Consider the following 24,244-nt stretch of genomic DNA (forward strand, 5'->3'; position numbering starts at 1 on the left):
TGGAAAATTGACAAACTGAACTCATGAGACAGTATGTAAAGTGCTGAAATACAAACACAGCAGATATATTGGCAGAGTAGACATAAAGAATTATTGGTAGAGCTTCATCCTATCAGATGGAGTTAGTTGTGCATCTCCTACATAACAAAAATGACAATAATAAAATAACAATGTAAAAGTTTTAATTAGAGTGTGGAAGGTGTGGGTTCTAGCACTGTTCTGCTGGAAGAAATCTCTAAGTTGTAAGCAAACCCTCTGTGAAGTAATACTTCTCTATTCCACCTACAGGCATAACATACCACATATCCTCCATATGAACCAGAAAGTGTGTTTTATGGAATACACATTCCCTGTGGTTGATACTTTGTAGGACAGCAGCAAGAAATGCATTCCAAAGCCATGTACTATAGAGGTGTTGTAGCTCTCTCATACGCAGCTTTCAGAGCTGGTGTTCAGCTTCTTCAGCAAAGCCTACTTTCCAAACGTGATGAAAATCCACAAACTGGAGGTGAGGCTTCTGTTGATGCAATTATATAATATACAAAATAAATCAGACTCCTAGAATAAAAGAAGCTGTTTCTCTTTCTGACGAGAAGTATGAAATCAGTCTTCCAAGACTACTTATCTCAACACAACTGTTCTTTTTTTTTAAGATACATTTTTATTTTGGTGCATTAGAAAACCAAGAGAAGAAGTACACATAATAATGCATAATAATGCATTTTGATTTCAGTGAAGCTGCCTGCTAGAAACAAAATTCCCATGAATATACAGAATTACAGAAAAGAAGCACACTAAACCTCATTCAAATCTGACACGGTGAAATCCAGAAGAAAAAGGCTTTTACTGCAACTGCCAGAAATTCAAGTTTCCCATTTTTCACAGAGGCACACAATAAGTGCACTGAGCATGCTTTATATTTCCCACAACTAGCAATTTTCTGTCTTTGGAAACTTTTAGTGGGAGGAGTTGAAAGGTGCTGTGGGAGGGACTAAAACTCATGCTGAAGTTTTGGCTTGAGAGAGAGAATTGTCAGAGTAGAAGATTTCTTCTGAGGTTTTTCTTTTTCTTTTTCCCTTCTTCTTTTTTGTTTAGTATTATTTTGTTTTGTTTTCAGGTTAGGATGATAAGTATTCATATTCTGATCCTTCTTATAATTCTATTTTGGAATTATGATTGTCATATTATTCCCAGGATTGAAGAATGTGGACTTTCATGTTCTCAGGTAACCTCTTACTTGTTCTTTGCTATCTCTTAATATAATAGTTGTATGCTGATATAATAATTGTAAACAAAGCAATAAAGGAAAAATAAAAAAATATTTCAACTGTCCTGACCATTCACTTTATGTTCCTGTCATTTCACATTAAGTATCTGAAGTGGCAATGATGACTGTTATGAGAAAATAAGAAATTGCTCTCTTTCCAGCTATTGTTGTTGTTCTTACCTTTAAAAAATTGACTTTTGTGTTTGGAAGGCAGCAATAAAACAGATTTAATTTATATTAATTACTTTGGAAATTCGATTTTCTACAACAGCAGTGGTGTCAAAGAGGTGACAGGAGGAGGAATGGGAAGTTGCAGAAATTGCTAATTATGTTAAGAATATTGGAAACACGGATTTTCCTGTGAATAAATGGATTAAACTTAAGAAACAGTAAAAACCTGTTTTTCATTCTGTGGAATGAATATGACCGGACTATTGCATTTAATGACTTATGTATGTGTACAAAATTGGAGTGTGGATTATACCATCACTTCAAAAGCTTTGAATTCTGAATGCTTCCAAATATCTCCACAAAGGGGCAGTATGGGGACATTCTGCTTCAGCTGGCTGTCTGAAAGTTGAAGAATACAGTATACGGAAAGATATACCAGAAAATAAAATAATAGGGTATGAATAACAGGCTGTCTCACATTTTCAGTCTGAATAGGCCGGGATAACTATGAAGTTGCTATGGAAAAGCAGAATTAATAGCATAAAAGAATTTGGCTGAATGTGGACTTCTGCTTGAAAATATGACTGTACTCTGCAGTCCTTGGGACATACTAAGCACTGTCTAAACGTGATAGCAGTAGCTGGATATTGTCAGTATGTTACAGCAGTTAACTCTGTATTTTATATGTGTATGCTAGGATGTATATGGAGAGATGTATGCTAGATGTATGCTAGGATGTATATGGAGATGCTTATAAAACACTGGAGTTGAGAGGAAATAAACTCTCTATTTCAAATACTGCTTTATATTCCTGAATTTAAATTTTGTGCAGTCTTACCACATTTAGATATTGTTTTTAAAATAACAAAATGTAGAGATTCATTTAGATGTAGAGATCCATCAGAGATTCATTTCTGGATGTACCTGTGCACTTTCCAGCAAATTATAATTTCCAGCAAATTATGTATTTTTGAATGTAAAAGTGCATGCATTTAAAAGAATTTACTCTCCATGGTCTGCAACAATGAGTATTTAAAAAAGACTCTATCTGACTTTCAAATTTATTTCTCTAGAGAGTGGTTTGCTCCAAGTCTCAGAACTCCGGGGCCCTTGGAAGACATCCTTCTCTGTCGTATCTTAGGTATCTATTTTAGGAAGGCTGATTCACTAGCTGCCTAAGATGTTGACATAAAGAAAGGATCCCTTTCTTTGCCTTCCAGTTATTGTCTTGCAACTTTTCCAGTGCTGAAGGTTGGATAAATGAGAAAGCTCTTTTTTTTTCTCTTTAATTTTCAAGGAAAACACTTTCTTTCCAGTGTAACAGAATCAAGTATAAACACCATTTGTGATGCTAAAGGATAGAATTCAGTTCATGTTCAGTATGTTATGTTTTTGCTAGTTGTATTCAGTAGAATCTTGAATGCATTAATGACTTTTTAAGACAAAAATGTTTTCTTACTGGAAACAACAATGATCTCAACAGGACAAATTACTGCCAGCTTAGCGTTTGCAATCCAGTGCAAAGCATTTCGAGCATTTTGAACTCAAGAGTCTCGTGACTGGGTTGTTACAGAAAACTCCTTCTTCCATTGAAACTAACATCAGTTTTTCTACATAAACCATTACAATTCCATGGCTTCAATCTTATTCCTACCTTAGTTACTGTAAAAAGCTGCGGTTTATCTTCTCTGTAATTCACAACTCATGGTCTTTGTCAGAGCACCAACCAGGGGTTACAGTTAATCTTTCAATGGATATCCAGTACATACCTGTTGTCTTCTGCTATAGCACACAGGTTTTAAGGTAGAGAATTAATTGTAGTTAATTGAATTAACTTCACTAGCAATTTACTTAATGAGATAATAAGAAAGTGTAATTTTAAAGGTATAAAATGCTTTCTGTTGCTGTTATAAATGTCTATTATAGACTTTTTTGTCCCTTACAGAATCTTCCCATAAATCTGCGTAGTGATTTTCTCTTCTGCAGAGTCATCCTTGCGGTTGTACGGTTCCTCGTAAAGCAACAGGGAAACAGAAAGCTTTTTCATTTTTTCTGCATTTTTCAAGCTGTGGCTATTGTCAGAGAGATTTTGGGCAAGTTCAGGAGCTAAAAATGTTGATTTTGACCAGCAGTCTAGACTTCAGAGTGACAGTGTCTCACAGTGACAGTATTTATAAGCAGTTTTGCCATCCTTGGATCCTCGTTAGCAAAGTAAGGCATTGGTTACACTTAGGAGGAAAACAGCGACTTAACTGTTTTGAGGTATGTTACCTAATAAAACCTTTACACTCAACTGTTTAGATTTTGAATCCTAGTGCAACTGAACGAATCATTCTTAGCTTACTAGGAGCATTCAGCAAGGCATTTTTGCATGGCCATGTACAATATCCAGGTACCATTACTATAGCACAAATTACTTCATCCCGTATAGGAAAGAGAAAACAAAAGAGCACTTCATATTAATGCAAGTATTATGCAAGCATGAAAATATACAATTGTGGTTCAATGATGGCAAAGGAACATACAAGTTTTTATTATGCATTGTGATTTTTTTTCCTTCTTCCTTATTTTAATGGCTTGCCTTTAAAGCTTGCATTATATTCTGGTATTCAAGTTAACTACCATGAGCTTGGTCTTCAGACCTCACCCAAAAGCAAATATAATTATCAACCAGGATTCCCTGTAAAAGCACAGGGGAATCCCAGCCTGCAATTGATACTGTGTTTGTGCTCTACTTGCTTTACAATCCACATTGTTTGCAGGCTGTACACAAAGGAACGAGCTTATGCCAAATTTGACTCAACAGCTGGTAAAGATCATGAGCGCTACATTTAAAAAAAAAAAACTTTCCAGAAAACTATGAAATAGTATATGTATTGTCTGCCTTTAAATGTAGCAGCATTTCCGAAGTTCACAAATAAAGAAGAAATGAATGAAGAAACTGAATGTGGGATTTTCCTGTAACTATAAAGGTTATTGGCAATAAATTTTTGATCTCAGGCTACTAACTCAGCTGACATAAGTAGACATTCATTGTTTTTTGTCAAGGTAAGCAATTTGTACCTTAAAAGTAATTTTAAGACTCTCACCATTGTACATGAGTATCTAGTATCTGGTTTTCTCAGACTGAGATGTATCAGCATGAAGACACAAGAATGGAAGAATCACCACAGGTGTTCTTGTGTGCAAAGGTATACCCAGCGATTGGAGGACACGTGAAAAATATGAAACATATCCTCTGCTAAAATCTGCTGTTGTGCAGTGCAACCCATGAGAGCTCCCAGGCTTTCCGTTGATGGAAAGCCTGGGTTTTACATCCCTGCCTGTCATTGACTTGTTTGGGCCTGGTCCATTGACTTATTCGTGTGGCCCTGGTCAAGTAATTTTACCTCTACAGTTTTCACAAGTACAAAATAGTGCTGACTTTCCTGTCTGATGTGTCTTAATTACATTTTTTAAATTTGCTGCCTTGAATACTATAATTAAATATTAAGTTTTCATTAGTCAAAGCCATACTTAAGCAGGTCTCGAATCACTGTATTAGAGTGATATTAACCAATTTTCTTGCCTGTTCTGCTTGTAGTCAGGAGAGCTGCTGTTTAGCAAGTTTATGTGATTTGTGGTCTGTATTTTGCAGGATCAAAAATAGCTTAACAATGACAGGAATGTATTGGCTTTCATATTTCCTGCTGTTTCCTTGCCATTGGTTATCATACTATTTCCTCACCCTAGAAGAGAGTCAGATTCTCATACAAACAGGGACTTAAACTCTCAAATGTTCCTCATAGTTAGAGGATCTATTACCACTTCTTTCAGAAGAGGTGAAGAAAGGTTTGCAGTTCAAGACTTGCAAAAAATGTAGCAGTAGCTCTTATTTTTTTCCTTCTCACTTCTCCTTCCTCAAGAACTCTGGGAAAAGGTTACAAGGTCTGGAAGGAGATGAGCTACTGGAGTAGCAAAAGCAAAGGCACTGGAGACAGTCATGAAAGTCTGGGACACAACTAGCTGATTTTGAAACAGGACCTGACAAGGTGTCCTGAACTTCTAATACAGGGCACTGCTACTTGTAATTCAGTATGAATTGTGACTTCTAATAATAAAATCATGGATGGTTGAAGTTCGAAGGGACTTCTAGAGGTCATCTTGTCCAACTCCTCTGACACTGAAAGGAGATTGCCAGGACTGTGTTCATCTGACTTTTAAATATCTCCAAGGAAGCAGATAATTTTGCAGAGGTAGGTAGTAACTTGTTCAAGACAAGGTGGTATGACCTAGCTGGAATTCTTGCAGTGAAATCAATAATTTGGTTTAATTTGTGAATTTGCTGGAGCTGATAGTACTGTACCTACTACTTTGTCATGTTGAGTTATACAGTTTTGTTCTGTGCTGGTGAGAGAATCAGGAGTGATCCAAAATGAGAAGAACTAAGAAGCGGTTTTAAATAATTCCTTTCTTAAAATAAGCTTTGATAGTATCCTGGCTTTTTGGTGTTTTCCCCAGCATTGAGAAGCTCCCAAATAGGTAGGTAACTTGGACCAAGGGAAGGAGGTAAAAGTTTTTTATTACTGATTGAAAATCATTTTGGGTGCCATGAATTCCCAGGTTCCTGTAAAAACCAGGAACCCACATTTGAAGTTGTATGTGTCATGTTAACATCATCCCCAGAAGAGATGCCTGTTTTATACATCAGCACAGATCAATCATAAAGCTATAAAACAGCCAGCCCAGATTCAGCTTTTTTGAGCAAGGGAGCCTGAATGAGATTCTAGTACCCTGTCCAATTTCATCTTGAAAACTTCTAATGCTGAGGACTCCATCCTGTTCCTGAGTAGGTTGTTGTAGTGATTCGTTGTTCTCTCTGTGAAAAATTTCTTTCTTATATGAAGAATAAACCTTTCCCCATAAAACTTATACCTGTTGTCCTTTGGCTTCTCCATGTGGTGTCTTGTGAGGAAAGAGCCTCTGTCCTCTTTATAGCCGTCATTTAAGTACTGGGAAACTATGAAAATGTCACTCCTGAGACTTCTTTTCTCCAACTAACTCCTTCAGTGTTTCCTTGTAGGATAAGTTCTCCAGCCGTTTAATCATCTTTGTAAATGTTTTTATAGCACTTTCCTACTTTCAAGAAAACTTATTTATTTGTAAAACTTTTTTCCTTCAATTTTGATAGTATTTATTGGATGGTTTTTGAAGAACAATACAGTTATTTGTCTTCTTAAAAGTTTAGATAAAACACAAACCAGAAAATCTTCCTAAACAGTAGCATGTGGCAGAGAAGGTTCCAGGGTAGCTCTGAACTACTTGTGCAGGAAAGATCACAGAACCAGTAAATTCAAGTATACTCAGTTGGCTCATCATATCCCTGGCTCTGCCTTCACAGCTATCTGATTTTGCTGGGCTTGGATTTTGTGAAGTTGTGAATGATCTGGGAAGTCACAGTGGCTAATAATACTGAGCACTCTAACAGATTGCCTATGGAGCTTGTAGAGATCTCCACACATGCTAGGCAAATACCTCTCAGATAAAGGTCATTCTTCCTAAAGCAGAAGTACTTAATCCACTTAATCTAGTACTTAATCCAGTAGAGCAGATGACATCTTGAATTCTTTTCTAACCATAGTATTTCTACCTTTATGTGCAATTTTGTCTTTTGGGGGATCTAAAGACAGTCATATTTGATTCATAATTAACTTACTGCCTTGAAACAGTCAAAGACCTGAAAGAGCCAAAGACCTGTTTTCTTGTACGTCAAGTCCTTTCAGTATGAAAAATATGGAACTCGCAATTTCACTCAGAAAGTGTCTGTGCAAAAATGAACAAAGATTAAGTTTCACTTAGCTAATGATCAGTGGCTCTTTCTCCTGCAGGAAAGTGTTTTGGATTAGTTACTTTGAATATGTGGTAAGTTTCAATACCTTCTGGAAAACTGATTGTCTTGAAGTTGTCTCTACTTGCCTACATATTTTCAGAAAGTATGAATCATGTAAACACCATTGTACAATACTAGATGTGCATTCATTGTCTTTTCTTGGAAAACATTGAGGAAATAGAATTTATTAAAACTGTCCCTAATTTTGTTTTTTCCTTTCATTCCTATGTATGAAAACTTCATTGATCATTTTCCCACTTCCTCATCTCCCTGACCTGCTGTTCTTCCTTCTGTGACAGTGATGAATGACAGATTTATCAATTTATTTTAAGATATTAATATTTTGTATAATGATTTTCCTTCTTCTACTTCTTAAAAATTATTACATTTTTTTAATTTTAGCAGTTCTCACTGGAGTGTCTAGCTTAATACTGAATTTTGATCAGCAGTGTATGCTCTTTTAATTTAGTCACCTTGATTTTCATATATTATTTTTCTGTAGGATATCATAGAATCATAGAATCATAGAGTCATAGAATGGCTTGGGTTGGAAGGGACCTCAAGGATCAACAAGCTCCAGCTTCCGTGCCGCATGCATGGCCACCAACCTCCGTATCTAATACCAGACCAGGCTAGATAGGATATAGAATATTGTTTTAGATCTTGATTACATCTGTGTTAGCATCTAGTCTGCTTCTGTAACTTATTTTCTCATCCACCTTGGAGAAAAAGTAATGCATACACTTTAGGAAAATGTGTAGTATAGGTTGTTTTTAGTGAATAAAAGCTATCATTAAAAATGAGATGCAGGGTGAAGAAGCATAGAAAGGTACTGAACATTAGTGGGTTCACTAAGCTAAGACCATGCCCAGGAATCATTGCTGCCTCTAGGGACGACTGCATGATCAGGAGAGTCAAGTGAAACAATGCTGCTGTTGTAAAGCTGGTGGAATCCTTCCTCTTTGGAATCATTTCTTTTGGACTTCTGCCACCTTTAATTGGGCCTGTGCTAACTTTAGCAACTACTGATCCACAAGATAAAGTTGAACTAGATTATTAGTCCTTAGTTGTCTTTTTTTTTTTTTTTAAAAAAAAAACTCTTCTCCACAAGATGAGTTAACTGTATAAAAGTGAAATAGACTAGGTAGTGACTTTTTAAGTGGTTATTATTTTAAAAAGTTTTTTAATGTGATTTATTCTTCCTTAGAATTTCCATTTTCATTTCTTTGTTAATTATCTCAAATTGCAGATTTTTCAACTGAAATCCCTATTATAGATACTTTCTTTAGGGTTTTTCAACAGACCTAATGCTTTCAGGGGAAGATTGCTTTGGCTTTTGTTACTCCTGGCAATACACGCAGGGGATCTGGTATGAATTTTTTGACGTGGATGAAGACTTTCAGGTGCCATAAAAATATAAGTTACTCTTTAGAGAATAAGTCATCTCTCTCCAAAACCTTCAAGCGTACAACAGCAAAAAGGTTTTCATCTACTTATGCTAAGACAACTTTCTTTTCTCTGCTATGGTTAGAGTGTTTCTGTAACTCAAGCAAGCACAATAGAGCTAGTCAGATATCTTTATCATGAATTCTGTAATGGAAACATTTCATTAACTGATAATGGCACCAAGGAGGAATGCGGAGACCTCTCAGGATTGCCATCTGAGACTAATCTGCTGCCTTTAGCATGGCTTGAGGGATCATTTACATGACCTTATCTACTTATACAACAACATAACAAGCTAAGGCTCCCTTCCTTCCTTCCTTCCTTCCTTCCTTCCTTCCTTCCTTCCTTCCTTCCTTCCTTCCTTCCTTCCTTCCTTCCTTCCTTCCTTCCTTCCTTCCTTCCTTCCTTCCTTCCTTCCTTCCTTCCTTCCTTCCTTCCTTCCTTCCTTCCTTCCTTCCTTCCTTCCTTCCTTCCTTCCTTCCTTCCTTCCTTCCTTCCTTCCTTCCTTCCTTCCTTCCTTCCTTCCTCCCTTCCTCCCTTCCTCCCTTCCTCCCTTCCTCCCTTCCTCCCTTCCTCCCTTCCTCCCTTCCTCCCTTCCTCCCTTCCTCCCTTCCTCCCTTCCTCCCTTCCTCCCTTCCTCCCTTCCTCCCTTCCTCCCTTCCTCCCTTCCTCCCTTCCTCCCTTCCTCCCTTCCTCCCTTCCTCCCTCCCTTCCTCCCTTCCTCCCTTCCTCCCTTCCTCCCTCCCTTCCTCCCTTCCTCCCTTCCTCCCTTCCTCCCTTCCTCCCTTCCTCCCTCCCTCCCTCCCTTCCTCCCTTCCTCCCTTCCTCCCTTCCTCCCTTCCTCCCTCCCTCCCTCCCTCCCTCCCTCCCTCCCTCCCTCCCTCCCTCCCTCCCTCCCTCCCTCCGTGTGGCAATCTTACTACCCACTGGTTCCATGCACTTCTCAGTGCTGTTTGTGATGCTGAGGGATCTGCTCTAAACTTTTCTTGTAGCCTCCTCTGGGCTACAGAGGTCATTATGCCATCCAGACCTTAAAGTACTGAACACCAGTGGATGTCTGAAGAGGTTGTAGAACCTACATCCTTGAGTTTTTCAAGAAATGGTCAAATTCATGTCTGACTTGTTCTGGTATTGGTCATAGTACTGCTTCTAGCAGGAGGCTGGTCTTGGTGACCTACAGAGACCCCTTCCGCCCAAAATTTCTTTGAGTCCATTTTATCATCCTCTGTATGCAAAATCCAGTCATTCACTGAAATAACCATTAATGCAGCGTTAGATTGTTCCTGTCTCATTGTTAGACTAGAAGTGCTGATTTGGTAGATTAGTTGTCCTTTCAAGTAGCTGAGTGGTCTGAAATTTTTGACACTCTGTGTATGGGACGGTGCTGATTTACACCAGCTGAGAGTATGGCATTCAAAGTGTATTGTAATTTTACTTTGTCTATTGTATGCAATTCTGTTTTGTTAACAACTCGTTTAAATGTTTTAGGAAACATGACATCAAAATGATTGACTTTATTTATTTATTTATTGTTGGATTTTATTTCTGAAAAAAAAAAAAAGAAGTTAGAGCACGCTGTTGCTCCAAGCAAATTCCATTTCCAGTCCTGGAGCTGAAGCTCACAATAGATCAGGCAGTTTTTATTTCAGACTGTCATAGCTCCCTTTGGTCCAGTAATTTTAAATGCAAGTGTTTTCTTTGTAAGTCCTTTCTGTATCACAGGATGATTTTTATGTACAGTTCACTTAAACAAAGTACAGGTTGGGAATATTCTTCCCAGTAGTGAGACCTCAATATATGGTGGTTTTGACTGGACACTTGGTTGTAGGATGGAGACCTGTGTGGATGAGCAAGGAGCTCGTGCACAAACTCAAAGGAAAGAAGAAGGCCCATGAAATGTGGAAAAAGGGTCTGACTACTTGGGAAGAATACAGGAATGTTGTCAGGGTCTGCAGGGATGCGACAAGGAAGGCTAAAGCCCGCCTGGAATTAAATCTGGCAAAGGGGATAAAGGATAATAAAAAAGGTTTTTTCAAGTACATTAACAGTAAAAGGAAGACTAGGGAGAATGTGGCTCCCCTGCTAAGTGACGGGGGTGTTCTGGTAACGGGGGATGCTGAGAAGGCGGAGATACTGAATGCCTTCTTTGCTTCTGTCTTCAGTGAAAAAGCTCCCCCTCGGGAATCTGAGACCCTGGAGATTAGTGAGAGGATCTGGGGAATGGAAGACCCCCCTTCTGTCAGGGAAGAGGTGGTCCGGGAGCGCCTAGGCAACATCAATGTTCAGAAATCCATGGGACCCGATGGGATTCATCCACGGGTGCTGAAGGAGCTGGCAGAGGTGATTGCTGAACCGCTTTCGGTCATCTTTGAGAAGTCTTGGAAGACGGGGAAGGTGCCTGAAGACTGGAAGATAGCCAACGTCACCCCAGTCTTCAAAAAAGGCAAGAAGGAAGACCCAGGCAATTATAGGCCAGTCAGCCTCACCTCTGTCCCTGGAAAGGTGATGGAACAGCTTGTACTGGATGTCATCTCCAGACAACTGGAAGAAGAGGAGGTTATCAGGAGTAGTCAGCACGGGTTCACAAGGGGGAGGTCGTGCTTGACCAACCTGGTAGCCTTCTATGATGTTGTCTCTGGCTGGGTGGATAGGGGGAGAGCAGTGGATGTAGTCTACCTTGATTTCATCAAGGCATTTGATACTGTCCCCCATGACGTCCTTATAACAAAGCTGAGGAAGTGTGGGATAGATGAGTGGACAGTGAGGTGGGTTGAGAACTGGCTGACTGGCAGAGCACAGAGGGTCGTTGTTGGTGGTGCAGAGTCCGGTTGGAGGCCTGTAACTAGCGGTGTTCCTCAGGGGTCTGTGCTGGGTCCGGTCTTGTTCAACATCTTCATCAATGACCTTGATGAGGGGATAATGGCCACCCTCAGCAAGTTTGCCGATGATACAAAGTTGGGAGGATTGGCTGACACGCCTGAAGGCTGTGTTGCCATTCAGCAAGACCTGGATAGGCTGGAGAGCTGGACAGAAAAAAACCAGATGAGGTTTAACAAAAGCAAGTGTAGAGTCTTGCATCTGGGGAGGAATAATTGCATGCACCAGTACAGGTTGGGGGATGAGCTGCTGGAGGGGAGCTCTGCGGAAAGGGACCTGGGTGTGCTGGTGGACGACAGGTTGGCCATGAGCCAGCAGTGTGCCCTTGTGGCCAAAAAGGCCAATGGCTTACTGGGGTGCATTAAAAAGAGCGTGGCCAGCAGGTCAAAGGAGGTGATCCTCCCCCTCTACTCTACTCTGCCCTGGTAAGACCTCATCTGGAGTACTGCGTCCACTTCTGGGCTCCCCAGTACAAAAAAGACAGGGATCTCTTGGAAAGAGTCCAGCGGAGGGCCACGAAGATGGTGAAGGGCCTGGAGCATCTCCCCTATGAGGAAAGGCTGAGTGAACTGGGTCTGTTCAGCCTTAAGAAAAGGAGACTGAGAGGGGACCTGATCCAGGTCTATAAATATCTAAGGTGTGGGGGGCAGAATGGCGAGGCCGGACTCTTTTCAGTGGTGAGTGGAGACAGGACAAGGGGAAATGGCCAGAAACTGGAGCATAGGAAGTTCCGCACAAACATGCGCAAGAACTTCTTTACAGTGAGGTGACGGAGCACTGGAACAGGCTGCCCAGGGAGGTGGTGGAGTCTCCTTCTCTGGAGATGTTCAAGACCTGCCTGGATGCCTACCTGTGCTACCTGGTGTAGGGAACCTGCTTTGGCAGGGGGGTTGGACTCGATGATCTCAGGAGGTCCCTTCCAACCCCTACAGTTCTGTGATTCTGTGATTCTGTGATTCTGTGATTCTGTGATTCTGTGATTCTGTGAAAGCATGGCTCTGCAAGGAGTTCCCAGAGATACAATTACTGTGCTGATAAATTCTTCCGCTTGTTCTGTCCTGCAAAAGGGAAACAGCTAAAGGTCATGGAAGTTATTTGCACATGGCCATCCATGTGGCATACATACGAATGGGATTCCTCTGCATCTGTACGATGCTTGAGGAAGCACATGCTGTCTTGACACGAATTTCTGTTGTACTTGAATAGTAGCAAGTAAACAAAAATCTTAGAGTCCTGAAGAACTTGTGTTAGTCATATTACATTATCGAAATACTCCTGGATTGTAAGGGAAACACTGACTTTCAGTTTTAACAAGCACCAGGTTGTGGAGAATGGAGTTCATACGTTTGCATCACTGAAGTTTTACTGAGAATTATCCAGTAATCTTCAGTAAACCCAATATTCTTTTTCCTGTTTGTTCATTGTCAGCTAAATGAACAGGGAAATGTGAACATAGCATTAATACAGGCAAGAAGTTGGGCTATTGGACATGGGACAACTCTTACCAAAAGGTGTGTGGCCTCATTAGCCCTGAGCTTAATATCCTACATTTCAGCTGTGCTTATCCTCTCAGTTTCTACACTACATTAATGTGATTGGCCTGTTCATTTTGGAATGCATGTAAAGAGAGTAAATTCTGCTCAAAGCTGGATGATACATACTTGTGACTCAGAAATGCTTTGCTTTTAGCATTCTATAATAAAATCCATCTATCAGATGCTCTTGTAGAAATAGTAGTGCAAAGTAGTCAAAAACAGTGCTTTGCTGTAAGTTCTAATGCCTATTTCTTTTCTGCTTGGACATCAGTCCAATTGTTTTCTTCAGTGATTGCATAGCTGCTCCCATTATATGACATTCATGTGTATCTGGTTACCACACTGTCAGTAAAAGTTGAAGAACAACCTTGTGGTTTGCCAGAAATATAGTTTTACCTTGGCAATGAACGTAATTACAGATGACATTGAAACAAACGCAGATGCTCCTTTAGAGAAAAGGTCTCTTGGGGACAATGCATCAGTAGAACTAACCAAAACCATAGCAGTTATAAATGTTCATATTATGTGTATTAATTGTTATAATCCCTCTAGTTCTCAGCAAACATTATAATTGATTCAATTGCTAAGTATGTTCTGTAGGTAAATTATTTTTCATTTTCACTTGTTAAGTAACATACTCCTTTGCATAAGTACGCGTCCTTGATGTAATTAAGATTTTGTTTAGTGGCACAGGAATCATTATGTTATGCTTTCTCTTACTGTAAAGGATTCTCTTTCCTACATTTGGTAAGATAATACAGGGATTATTTTATACCTGTCTTAAAATGAAATAAAATAGCGTGAGAAAAATTCCCCGAGGTTTCAGTTCTCATCATCATGAAGGATATGTAAAATGCAAAGTTATTATCGCCTTCATATATGAAAACAGCTCTGGGAAATGCTACAATATATGCACTTGTTTGTATCCATGAAATTTTCCCTAGATGATTTGGATATGAACATTTTGGTAAGAAATTACTGTAATGCGTTGAAAGTCTAAGATCATGATACAGCTCTTAATTTTCTCTTTTTTTTTATCCATGGTCTGTCCACCCCTCAAAGACCTCTTTCCTCATGAAAGTGACTGAAATCGCATTAGCGTTTTCAGGTTTTTCATTAGAGACCTTGACAAATCATTTAGAACCTTTAAAAGTCCAGCATCTGTAGGCTCTGTCCAGCATCTGTAGGCTCTTTCCTCCACAAACTGAATGGGATAAGCAGATGGAAAAAGGAAGGCTGGCATGGGATTGCTTACATGGGAAGTGGTAAATAGATCCCTCTCTGTATTGCAGGATAGCCACCAATACAACATGGCTGAGACAATGAATATTACCACTTTATAAGGCATCAAATAAACCCTTGTGGAAAACTCTTTTCAGAACTGTACATAGCTCTGCTCACCCCATTGGGAATAGAGTAAAACAGAAGAGAAAAGAGAAAAGAGAAAAGAGAAAAGAAGAGAAGAGAAGAGGAGAGAAGAGGAGAGAAGAGGAGAGAAGAGGAGAGAAGAGGAGAGAAGAGGAGAGAAGAGAAGAGGAGAGAAGAGGAGAGAAGAGAAGAAGAGAAGAGAAGAGAAGAGAAGAGAAGAGAAGAGAAGGAAGGAAGGGAAGGGAAGGGAAGGGAAGGGAAGGGAAGGGAAGGGAAGGGAAGGGAAGGGAAGGGAAGGGAAGGGAAGGGAAGGGAAGGGAAGGGAAGGGAAGGGAAGGGAAGGGAAGGGAAGGGAAGGGAAGGGAAGGGAAGGGAAGGGAAGGGAAGGGAAGGGAAGGGAAGGGAAGGGAAGGGAAGGGAAGGGAAGGGAAGGGAAGGGAAGGAAGAGGGAAAGGGAAGGGAAGGGAAGGGAAGGGAAGGGAAGGGAAGGGAAGGGAAGGGAAGGGAAGGGAAGGGAAGGAAGGGAAGGGAAGGGAAGGGAAGGGAAGGGAAGAGAAGAGAAGAGAAGAGAAGAGAAGAGAAGAGAAGAGAAGAGAAGAGAAGAGAAGAGAAGAGAAGAGAAGAGAAGAGAAGAGAAGAGAAGAGAAGAGAAGAGAAGAGAAGAGAAGAGAAGAGAAGAGAAGAGAAGAGAAGAGAAGAGAAGAGAAGAGAAGAGAAGAGAAGAGAAGAATAATTCTTCAAAGGTCATCTAGTCCAACTTGTCTGATCTCAGGAAAGATGCGTTCACATAGACATGAAAAGAAGGAAAAGCTATTTTATTAGAGGAGGATAAAAGAGCTTGGCTCTCATAGCCTCGCAAAACAAATTCTGAAAAAAGTTAAATTACTGGCTGCAGATAAGTGGAAAGTAAATTACAGGATGGAAAGCATCTATTTAAATGAAATGCCAACAAACACAATCAGAAATCAATGCAAACTAACCATTATTGTATTTACCTTAGAAAATAGAAGTTTTGTTGCTTCTGGAGCAACAGAGCTTCTGGAAAGCCTTAGCATTGGAGCAGTACAGGCCAAAACTTGAGTTTAAATGCTTTTGAAAGGGATTAGATGACTTGGCACTTGTGGTTATCAAGGGACTAGACCCAGTGGTCTGTAACATCCCTTCTAATTCTGCATAGAATAAGTTGAATTTGTGTAGAGCTACCCCTCTTGACTGGAAATCAAAAAGAACTTGTTTGGATTCATCAACCTCATGAGCTTTTTGCTTTCAACTTGAGCACCAGTTTTTTCAAGACCCTGTGCTGTAAGACAACATACAGCCTCATGCTTGCTTTTTATGGCAATTAAAGAATAGAAATTACTGAAATAGAAGAAAACTTCATAAAATGGTCACGTTCCTTTTCCTCTTCTCTCTGATAGTTTGGCTTTAGGTAGAAGTATAGGTAATAGCTTTGCCACTGAGAATCTCTCAAAAGATTTACTTTAGTTTCCCTGACATTAATGCAGACATCTTGAAGGCCTGAAAGTTGAATGTCTGACAGCCTGGCCCGAATTATGTTCAAAATATATTTTAAAATATTTTCAGGCATCTTACTGCTCTTTTTAGAATTGTGGAAGATCTGCCATGAGCTCTTCTATGAACGAGGTATAGCAGTTAGTGAACACACTAGGAAACAAAATTTACCCCAGACTCTTTCCTGTGTTGACAGATCATTCAAGGAAGAATTTCTACAGTTCTGCTTTTGCTTCAGTGCCTGGAGGTATAAAAGGAAGTGGGAAATAGGTCTAATCTTTGTTTCTTTTCCTCAGCAATTTTATTTCATGAAAGAACTCCTTGAGCCCTCAAATCCAAATCTTCCTCTGCCAATCTTACTTTCTGCTCTACAGTCTTTAAAAGCAAAGAATGCTATTACAGTTGAATTAGATTGAGAAGTTGCTGTGCTAGCTAAAAAAATTGGCACCACACCTCCTATTCAGAATGATGCATATTGGTGGTGTCTGTTCAGATAACCTCTAGCTACAGTTGAGTAATACCACAAGTGGGGAAAACCCTAGAGAAATAGGAAAATCCCTAACTGTTTGTACATTGTGTAAGTGTATTTTGCTTAGGCTCTTTGCCAAAACAGATATGAATCAGAGATGCTCTCTGTATTGCACTAAATTGTACCATCATGTTCAAGATTTCATTTTTGCATAAAAGACACCCACAGCATTTGTGAAAGAAGAAAATTTCCATTCTGGTTTTACTGTGTTATGTTTTTTTTTTTTTTTTATTGCATTCATCACTGAAAATTCCTGAAAACAAAAGATATAGAAAGTGGGAAAGGAACTTGGTTCATTTATTTGAGTTCTTCCTTGAGACAAATGGTCTCTCTTTTGACTATTTTGCAAAATGATTATAAAAGAGGAAAAAAAAACACCCTATGGCATTGTGCAATAAAAATAATCACTTATTAAAAAAAAGAATTGAACTGTGACCGAATGCTTGCTTTAACTGGCAAGTGTTTGAGCAAATGCTTGATTATTTATGTAAACCTTCCCAACAGCTCCTCATCCAGAACAAACCTAAGCACCCAAGAACTACAAAATATCTCCTTACCAGAACAAAAATCACTACTGGATGTATTACTTTTTCCCCATGGAGTAGATGAGCAAATAGATACAAGATGTTACTAAAAAGCAATCGGAGATTAGGATTCATGTAAACAATAGTGAAAAAGAAGAATTAATTGGGATAGAAGATGTATTCCTGCATCATCTGGCAGCCCCAGGGAAGTTGGTGATTTGTTTTCTCATTTGTAACGTACTTTATTTGCATACAATTTGCATTTTTTCAGATGTGAGAACAAGGGATCTTAAACGTTGGTCTTTGAGTGTAGACTAGATGCTTTGAGTTTTTTCAGATTTTTTGTTTAGTTCAATGGAAATGTTTTTTTATTCAATGAATTTTTGTACTGAGACTATAAAGAGAAGACAGAAGGCAACTAGTTTCTTCTGAGAATTTTTTACTTGCAGTTGGGATCTCTCTCAAATCACCTGACTAGAACATTTTCATACAGTTGGGCTGTAAAATGGGAAGTTAAAAATACAAAGGTAATTTACTAAATTTTCAACCTCATTAGAGATTAATTCCTTCCAGTGAGCTGTAGTTCATCAATTTGCTGTTCCAACAGTTAGATTTTCTTAACAAAAAGCTAGCTCCCTAGCTTGCTCACTCATTGAATTTTTTGCAGTTTGTTTATTTGTCTGTTCCATTTCCTAAGGCTGTCAAGTACCTCGAGCAAAAGAGGCTGAATTCAAGTTGTCCTTCTGTGTACTCCTGCAGGGTCTGATTAGAAATTAATTCAAAATCAGGGCTTTGAAACTGCAGTTAAAATTCCAGTGGAGTTTTCTATGAGTTGGCATGTTCCACTGCTATTAGATTAGTGTTACACTGAGTAAGTGAGAAAGCTATAGTCTTCTTTCTATTGATGAATCTGCATTGTGAAAATCAGCAAACTACAAACAGAGTCTTTCTTCAGAAATTGTAAGTGACAAATATATCAATGAACACATTGCAGCAGAAATAAGGTTACATCAGTTACATTTTTTACGCCTTCAGGGAATCTGAGGAATTTATGAAACCATTGAAATAGAAGTACCCCACTTTTGGAACAGTTATACAAAGAAGTTTGATTTCCTTGGGGGTCCTGATGGATGAAAAGCTGGACGTGAGCCCCCTGACTTGGTGTCATCTGTAAACTTACTGAGAGTGCACTCAATTCCTTCATCCAAGTCATCAATAAAGATATTAAACAGGATGGGGCCCCAGCAGTGACTGCTGGGGAACATCACTAGTCACCAGCTGGTCACCAGCTGGATTTAACTCCACTCACCACTGCTCTCTGGGCCTGGCCCTCCAGACAGTTCTTCACCCAGCACAGTGTATACCTGTCCAAGCCACGGGATGCCATCTTCTCCAGGAGAATACCATGGGAGACAGTGTCAAAGGCTTTACTCAAGTGGAGGTATTTTGAAGGCTATTAGAAAGATATAGGATAAGGCTATTTGAAGGATACTATTTTGGAGGCTTTCCCTCCTCCACCAGGAGGGTCACTCAATCGTACAAGGAGATCAGGTTGGTTAAGCCTGGACCTGGACCTGGACCTGTCTTTTGTACTCTAGACCTGATTCGCTGGTTGTCCTGCACATGCTGTGTGATCTCACTCAAGATTATCTGTTCTATAACCTTCCCTGACACCGAGGTCAGGCGACATTACAACCCTTGTTGTAAATAGGAGCCACATTGGCAAGCCTCCAGTCCTTTGGGACCTCTCAGGTTTACCAGGAACTCTGATAGATGATGGAAAGAGGCTTGGCAGTCACCTCCGCCAGCTCCCTCAGCAGCCTCAGGTGGATCCCGTGGTCCATCCTCATGGACTTGTGATGATCCACGTTGAGCAGTAGGTCTCTGACTGTTTCCACCTGAATTGTGGAGAGGTTTATTCTGTTCCACATCCAAGATTTCCAGGTCAATGAGTAGAGTACCCTGAAGATAACTGGTCTGACTTTTAAAGGCGGATGTAAAGAAAGCCCTGAGAACCTCAGCCTTTTCCTTATTGCCAGTGGTCATGTATCCCGATGCATCCAGTAAAGGACGGAGATTCTCCTTAGCCCTCCTCTTACTGTTAATATATTTATAAAAAAGTTTTTTGTCCCCTTTTACTGCAAATGTGTAGTGGCCAAATGTAGCCATGAAGGACAGAAACAATTCTCAGCAACTATGGGGTAAGACCATACACATGTACAGCTACCACAGTGCTGTCATTTCACACTTTCAGAAATAAGATTTTACAGCTGTATTTATGAGGTGGACAGAAGGACCTGTGGGTGGCAGCCACATAGAAGACCAAGTAATAGTTCTTTTTATGACATGCTAGTACTCACCCAGGCTGTCAACTGTATTTGTGTACAAATTGAGAACTTCCAAATGTCTACGGAGAGACTTTTGCTGGCTCTAAATCTCACAGATTGTTGGTTTACTGACAGGATCCTGAAATGCTTTAAAAGGACTAACAGCTGCCAGTCCATCTGAGAGGAGAGGAGACAAGGTGATGCCTGCTTCTTTTGCAATTGTGACAAAAGCATCTCTGTGAATAATGCACTGATTTTAAAAGAAAGTGTAGAGGAATATACTTTATACCATACACCAGAAATAAACACTAGTAGAAGTGTTATGTCAGAAGTCTGAATGCCAGAACAGCAGGAAAACATATTTTTTGGTGTAGTAGTAGCCTGTATTTAGAAAATGATACATAGTATTCAAAATAATATTTGTTATTTTTATATTCTACAGAATTTTGATGTGTGGTTGAGTGTTTATTTTACTTGGAAAAAGGGTGTAGTCTGGCTGAAAGGCAGCTGGAAACCTGCTCAAATCTTAATGTCAGGTTCACTTTGTCTCTTACAAAAAAACTTACTCACTTGACATGGTAAGTATTGTGCCTGAGTAATTTCAATTTCAGGATTATGAGCCAGATAGTTCTCAGAATTAAAATGGCAAGTCCTGTTCCTCAACTTCATTTGCAGTTGATTGTAATATGTCCTGTTGGCCTGATGTGACCTTCCTAAAACTCATCTAATATTCAGAAGTGCTACAGATATCTTGCATTAAAAAATAACTTGGTTTCTTTGCCTGATTTATTTATACCTGAGTCAATAAATAAACTATTGATAATTTTTTATTTTTTATTTTTTATTTTTTTGGTCAGGCAGTGTCTGATTGACGTCTCTATTTGATGGAACTTTGGACTTGTCATGGTTACAACTCAGTAGAAAATACATGAAAATATGGATAACACTGATCTTGTGCCCTCAAACTTATCTGGATATCATATGAAGTAGTGATGTGCATTTTCACTGTATTTGAAAATGTGCTTTAATTTCAAAATCTATTTGTGTTAGAATGTGCTTACTTTTAAAAAAAGTATGTTTATACTTGTGTATAATGACTAAGTAATATTTATTTTTATCATCACCTCAGAAAACCTGTCATAATGTATATATTTTTTTCTGTTTGCAGGGGATTCATTGTAAAAGCAAACCTTCCAGTGAGTATACATCATTCACTTTTTACTACATTTATTTTTGAAAAATAAATATAATTTGTTGCAGATAATAGATGCACTTTCCTGGTCACTTCAGATCACTGTGTCATAGAGTCAAAGAATCATAGAATTATAGAATGGCTTGGGTTGGAAGGGACTTCAAAGATTATATAGTTCCAACTCCCCTGTCATGAGCAAAGTTGCCTACCACTGGATCAGTCTGCTCAGTATCCCCATCAACCCTGGTCTTGAATGCTTCCAGGAATGGGGCACATACAACTTCTCTGGGTACCTTTGAGTAATGAATTTCTTCCTAACATCTAACCTAAACCTCCCCTCTTTCGATTTGAATCCAAGTTTCCCTGTATACAACATAGGAAATTGGTGGCTGTACTAAATAATAGGTTAATAATTGTGCATTATTGGTTTTCTTAGCCATAGACAGTCATTGGGAGAATTTGCTTTGACATTTTGCTCACGTTTACATTGCTTTTATTTATTATTTTTGGCTACAGTAGCAATATAGGCTCTTTAATTTTCTAAACTCTGAAGCCTCCATCAATCACTCCTCCAGTGTGCATATTTGCTAGACAAGGAAGTACAACGCAACTGCCTTGCAGGCTGTCCCCTTTCAGGGGATGGTTGTACCTGAAAGCTCAGCTCTGAATGCTGCTTATCTTCAGCAAGCCTTTCCTGATTCTCATGGCAGAATACCCATGGGCAGAGAGAAGTTCTGTTAGTGAACCATAAGCATGTGAGGTCTTGGTGCTATGAGGTGGGGCATTGAGCTGGATGACAGTTGTCCTGAGTCCTATTCTGAAAGGATGATGTCTACCAGACACATACTGTTGAAGTGATGGCTTTGGAAGGGATGCAATTAAAAGGCCCTCTTGAAAAAGTCATTAGCCTTCTGCTACTAAAGAGGCTGAACCATCAGAGACTGGATCAGGGCTGTGAATGAGCCTTATTTGGATTAGACAGCTGACCTGCTAGTTGCACAAACTGCACGGAAGGAGTCACAGAATAAGAGAGAAATTGGGATATTGAACTTTGCCGAGCTGAAGCATGCCTTCATTTCTTTGGGTAGCACAGGAGTAAACCAAACCCTATAACTATGGCCTCTAAAAGGGAGGACCTTTGCAATACTGTTGATTATGAGCTAAAATAATTGCTAGGTATTACACAAATGCAAATCTAGATAGTGGAGACACTACTGGTAACAGAAGGTGGTGATTCATTCAGGACAAAGTGAGTTATATGCTGGGAGGAAAGCAAGAGGAGTTCTTCCTCTCCTTTGCCTGCCAAAGGTATCACCTTATGATGTGTATGAGCTTAAACTAGTTATTTAACTCTGAGCTGGATATATTCTTTGGGCCTGAAGAGCTTGTAAGCCGAAGATCCTTATCTTGCAATACAGTGTACATCAAGCAGAGCTGGTTGTAGGTTTTCAGTGCTGCCTGAAAATGGCTTATCAGGTATCTTTAATACAAGCAACATGTAGGATGACTCAGACTTACCGGGGTGATGAAAAAACATTTTTTTCAGTCTTCATCCTAGTTGTCTTGTGCAACACTGGGTGTATACTTATTTCCATACTTCCTTTTCCGTAGTCATACTTTGTATTAATTATTTTTTGAGGTAAAATTACCTCAAAAGACCTTCAATGTGTAATACTGTGCAGTAGTCATTGCTTTTAGCAGCACCAAAAAGATGACTTTATTTTGCAGAATTTATGGATATCACCTCTGTAGCGTTTGGCAGTAGAGCTTCTGCCTTCTCCCTCCCCTTCCTATGAACTATTAGAAGTACATTAAGGCTACTGCAGTATTTAAAATTAACTGTACTTTTTCAAGATCCTTCAATTTTAAAATCACTCAGAAAATATATTTGACATAGTGTAAGACCATGCCATTCATTATTCTTGCAAGTCTGAAATACTTCCTGAACATACAACTGTGGAACTCTTCTTAATTTACTCTGCATTGAAATCTATTGTAAAAGAGAAAACTGAATTGTAATCAATTTCATAACTGGTTCAAGTACTTTTAAGTTGCAGATTTTGATATTTGTTAACATAAATGCATCACGTTGTTATCTTAGGTGAGTGTACCTAGTTTGTTTATGAAGGCTGTTGAATCATCATCATGCACAGATGCAGCAGATACTGTGGTAAATCATATGCAAATTTGTTTGAAATGTTACTGCAATTTTTACTCGTGGAATGATGCCCCAGTGAAGCAATTTCAGTGCACATTAGATAAGCTATCAGATTTATCCGTGTCAATATCCCAAGTAGTTGAGATTCTTACCATTCTTGTAGGGAAGAAATACCAACAAAAAAGAAAAAGAAAACAGGAATTTCTTTTGGGAGCTGCCCAGGGCCTATTCTTAATGAGTTTTCTCTGCATTTTTTTTTCCTGTTCTTCAATTTCATCTTCTTGCCTGGGGCTTCAAATTATCCATCCAATCATTTCTATTGCGCATTCATTGCTCAGCTCTGACTTCTATTATCCAAGGATACATAAGGTGTGTTTTGCTGTCATGACTGTTCTAGGTTGATTGCTGTATCAACAGATAAAAACATAATCTGCTGTGGTTTAGCTGATGGCAAAAGTACAAGGAAAGTGTCTACATGCTGAATAATAAGTCTTGGCTTCTTTATGCCTCCGTTTGTATCTGTCCATAATTTAGGATTTTTTTATTACAACAACAGTCCTTCTCTCATGTAGGGCTAATTACAGTTATAATTCACAAACATAAAGTTTAGGCAAAATTTACTCAGAATATGGTTTGTGTAGCCAGGTGTACCTTAATGTCTTCTGGGGTATAGATCAAACTATTCATGAGGAAGAGGTGTGTGTCCCAGAGGAAGCTATTTAAGAGGGGAGGAGGATTAAAATATGATAAGGGAAGAGTTTACTGAAGAATTAGTCAGAAGTGAGTCTCCTTTTGTGATTACTGAAATGTGTGTGATGATTTGTGGCAAGGAAATTCTTTTCTGTAAGCTCTTTCTTGTATTTTGCATTTATTGAGATTCAAGTTAGTGTCTTCATGCACTATATGATCCATTTAAATGATTTTTGACGAGTTTCATGGCATCTTTTGCAATTCCCAAAATTAATGGGAAAAGATTAAAAAAATTTAAAGAAGAAAAAAAATCCGAAGTGAAAGAGTATTTTCATTTTATCCAGTGTATTACTTTCTTGTTTTCAGTTTGAGTGCAAAAATCATGTCCAAGAAAAGCAGTGTTCCAGCTTACTGATGCAGTAGTTCTAAAACTGTTTGTACTGATCCACTGTTGGTAATGCACCTAAGTATAACCTGGGATTCTCCTTAGAGAGGCAAAGGCTCTGGCATCTGATAATACTATACCTCAAGCAGTAATAACTAAGGATAAAAATCAATTGTCTCAAAACAATCTCCCCTAAAAATATATAGGATCAAATAATATGGTCAAATTCACTCGGATTCACTTTGTCAAGAAGTATCACATTCCTCTTCCCTTGAATCATTTCTGCAGTCATGAAAGTAGGCAAGGTAAAGCCTTGATCAAGGAATTTACACTGACAACTGAGGAACTAAATAAAATAATTTATTAGCTTATTTCAAATACTGCTTATTGTCTT

At 39.1% G+C, this 24,244-nt stretch overlaps 1 protein-coding gene across 1 annotated transcript in view; it reads left to right on the plus strand.

The window, feature by feature from the left end:
• Positions 1 to 1,123: 1,123 nt before the first annotated feature.
• The window catches only part of IL17REL (interleukin 17 receptor E like), a gene marked incomplete at both ends in the record, with an annotated part of 43,803 nt that continues 20,682 nt past the window's right edge, over positions 1,124 to 24,244 (plus strand). The window contains 2 exons of the mRNA XM_079549113.1: positions 1,124 to 1,225; positions 20,594 to 20,621. Of these exons, the coding sequence (XP_079405239.1) occupies positions 1,124 to 1,225; positions 20,594 to 20,621 (130 nt within the window). The remainder of the gene's footprint in view (positions 1,226 to 20,593; positions 20,622 to 24,244) is intronic.

The sequence above is a fragment of the Tetrao urogallus genome, assembly GCF_951394365.1.
Source record: "Tetrao urogallus genome assembly, chromosome: 1".
Taxonomy (NCBI): Eukaryota; Metazoa; Chordata; class Aves; order Galliformes; family Phasianidae; genus Tetrao; species Tetrao urogallus.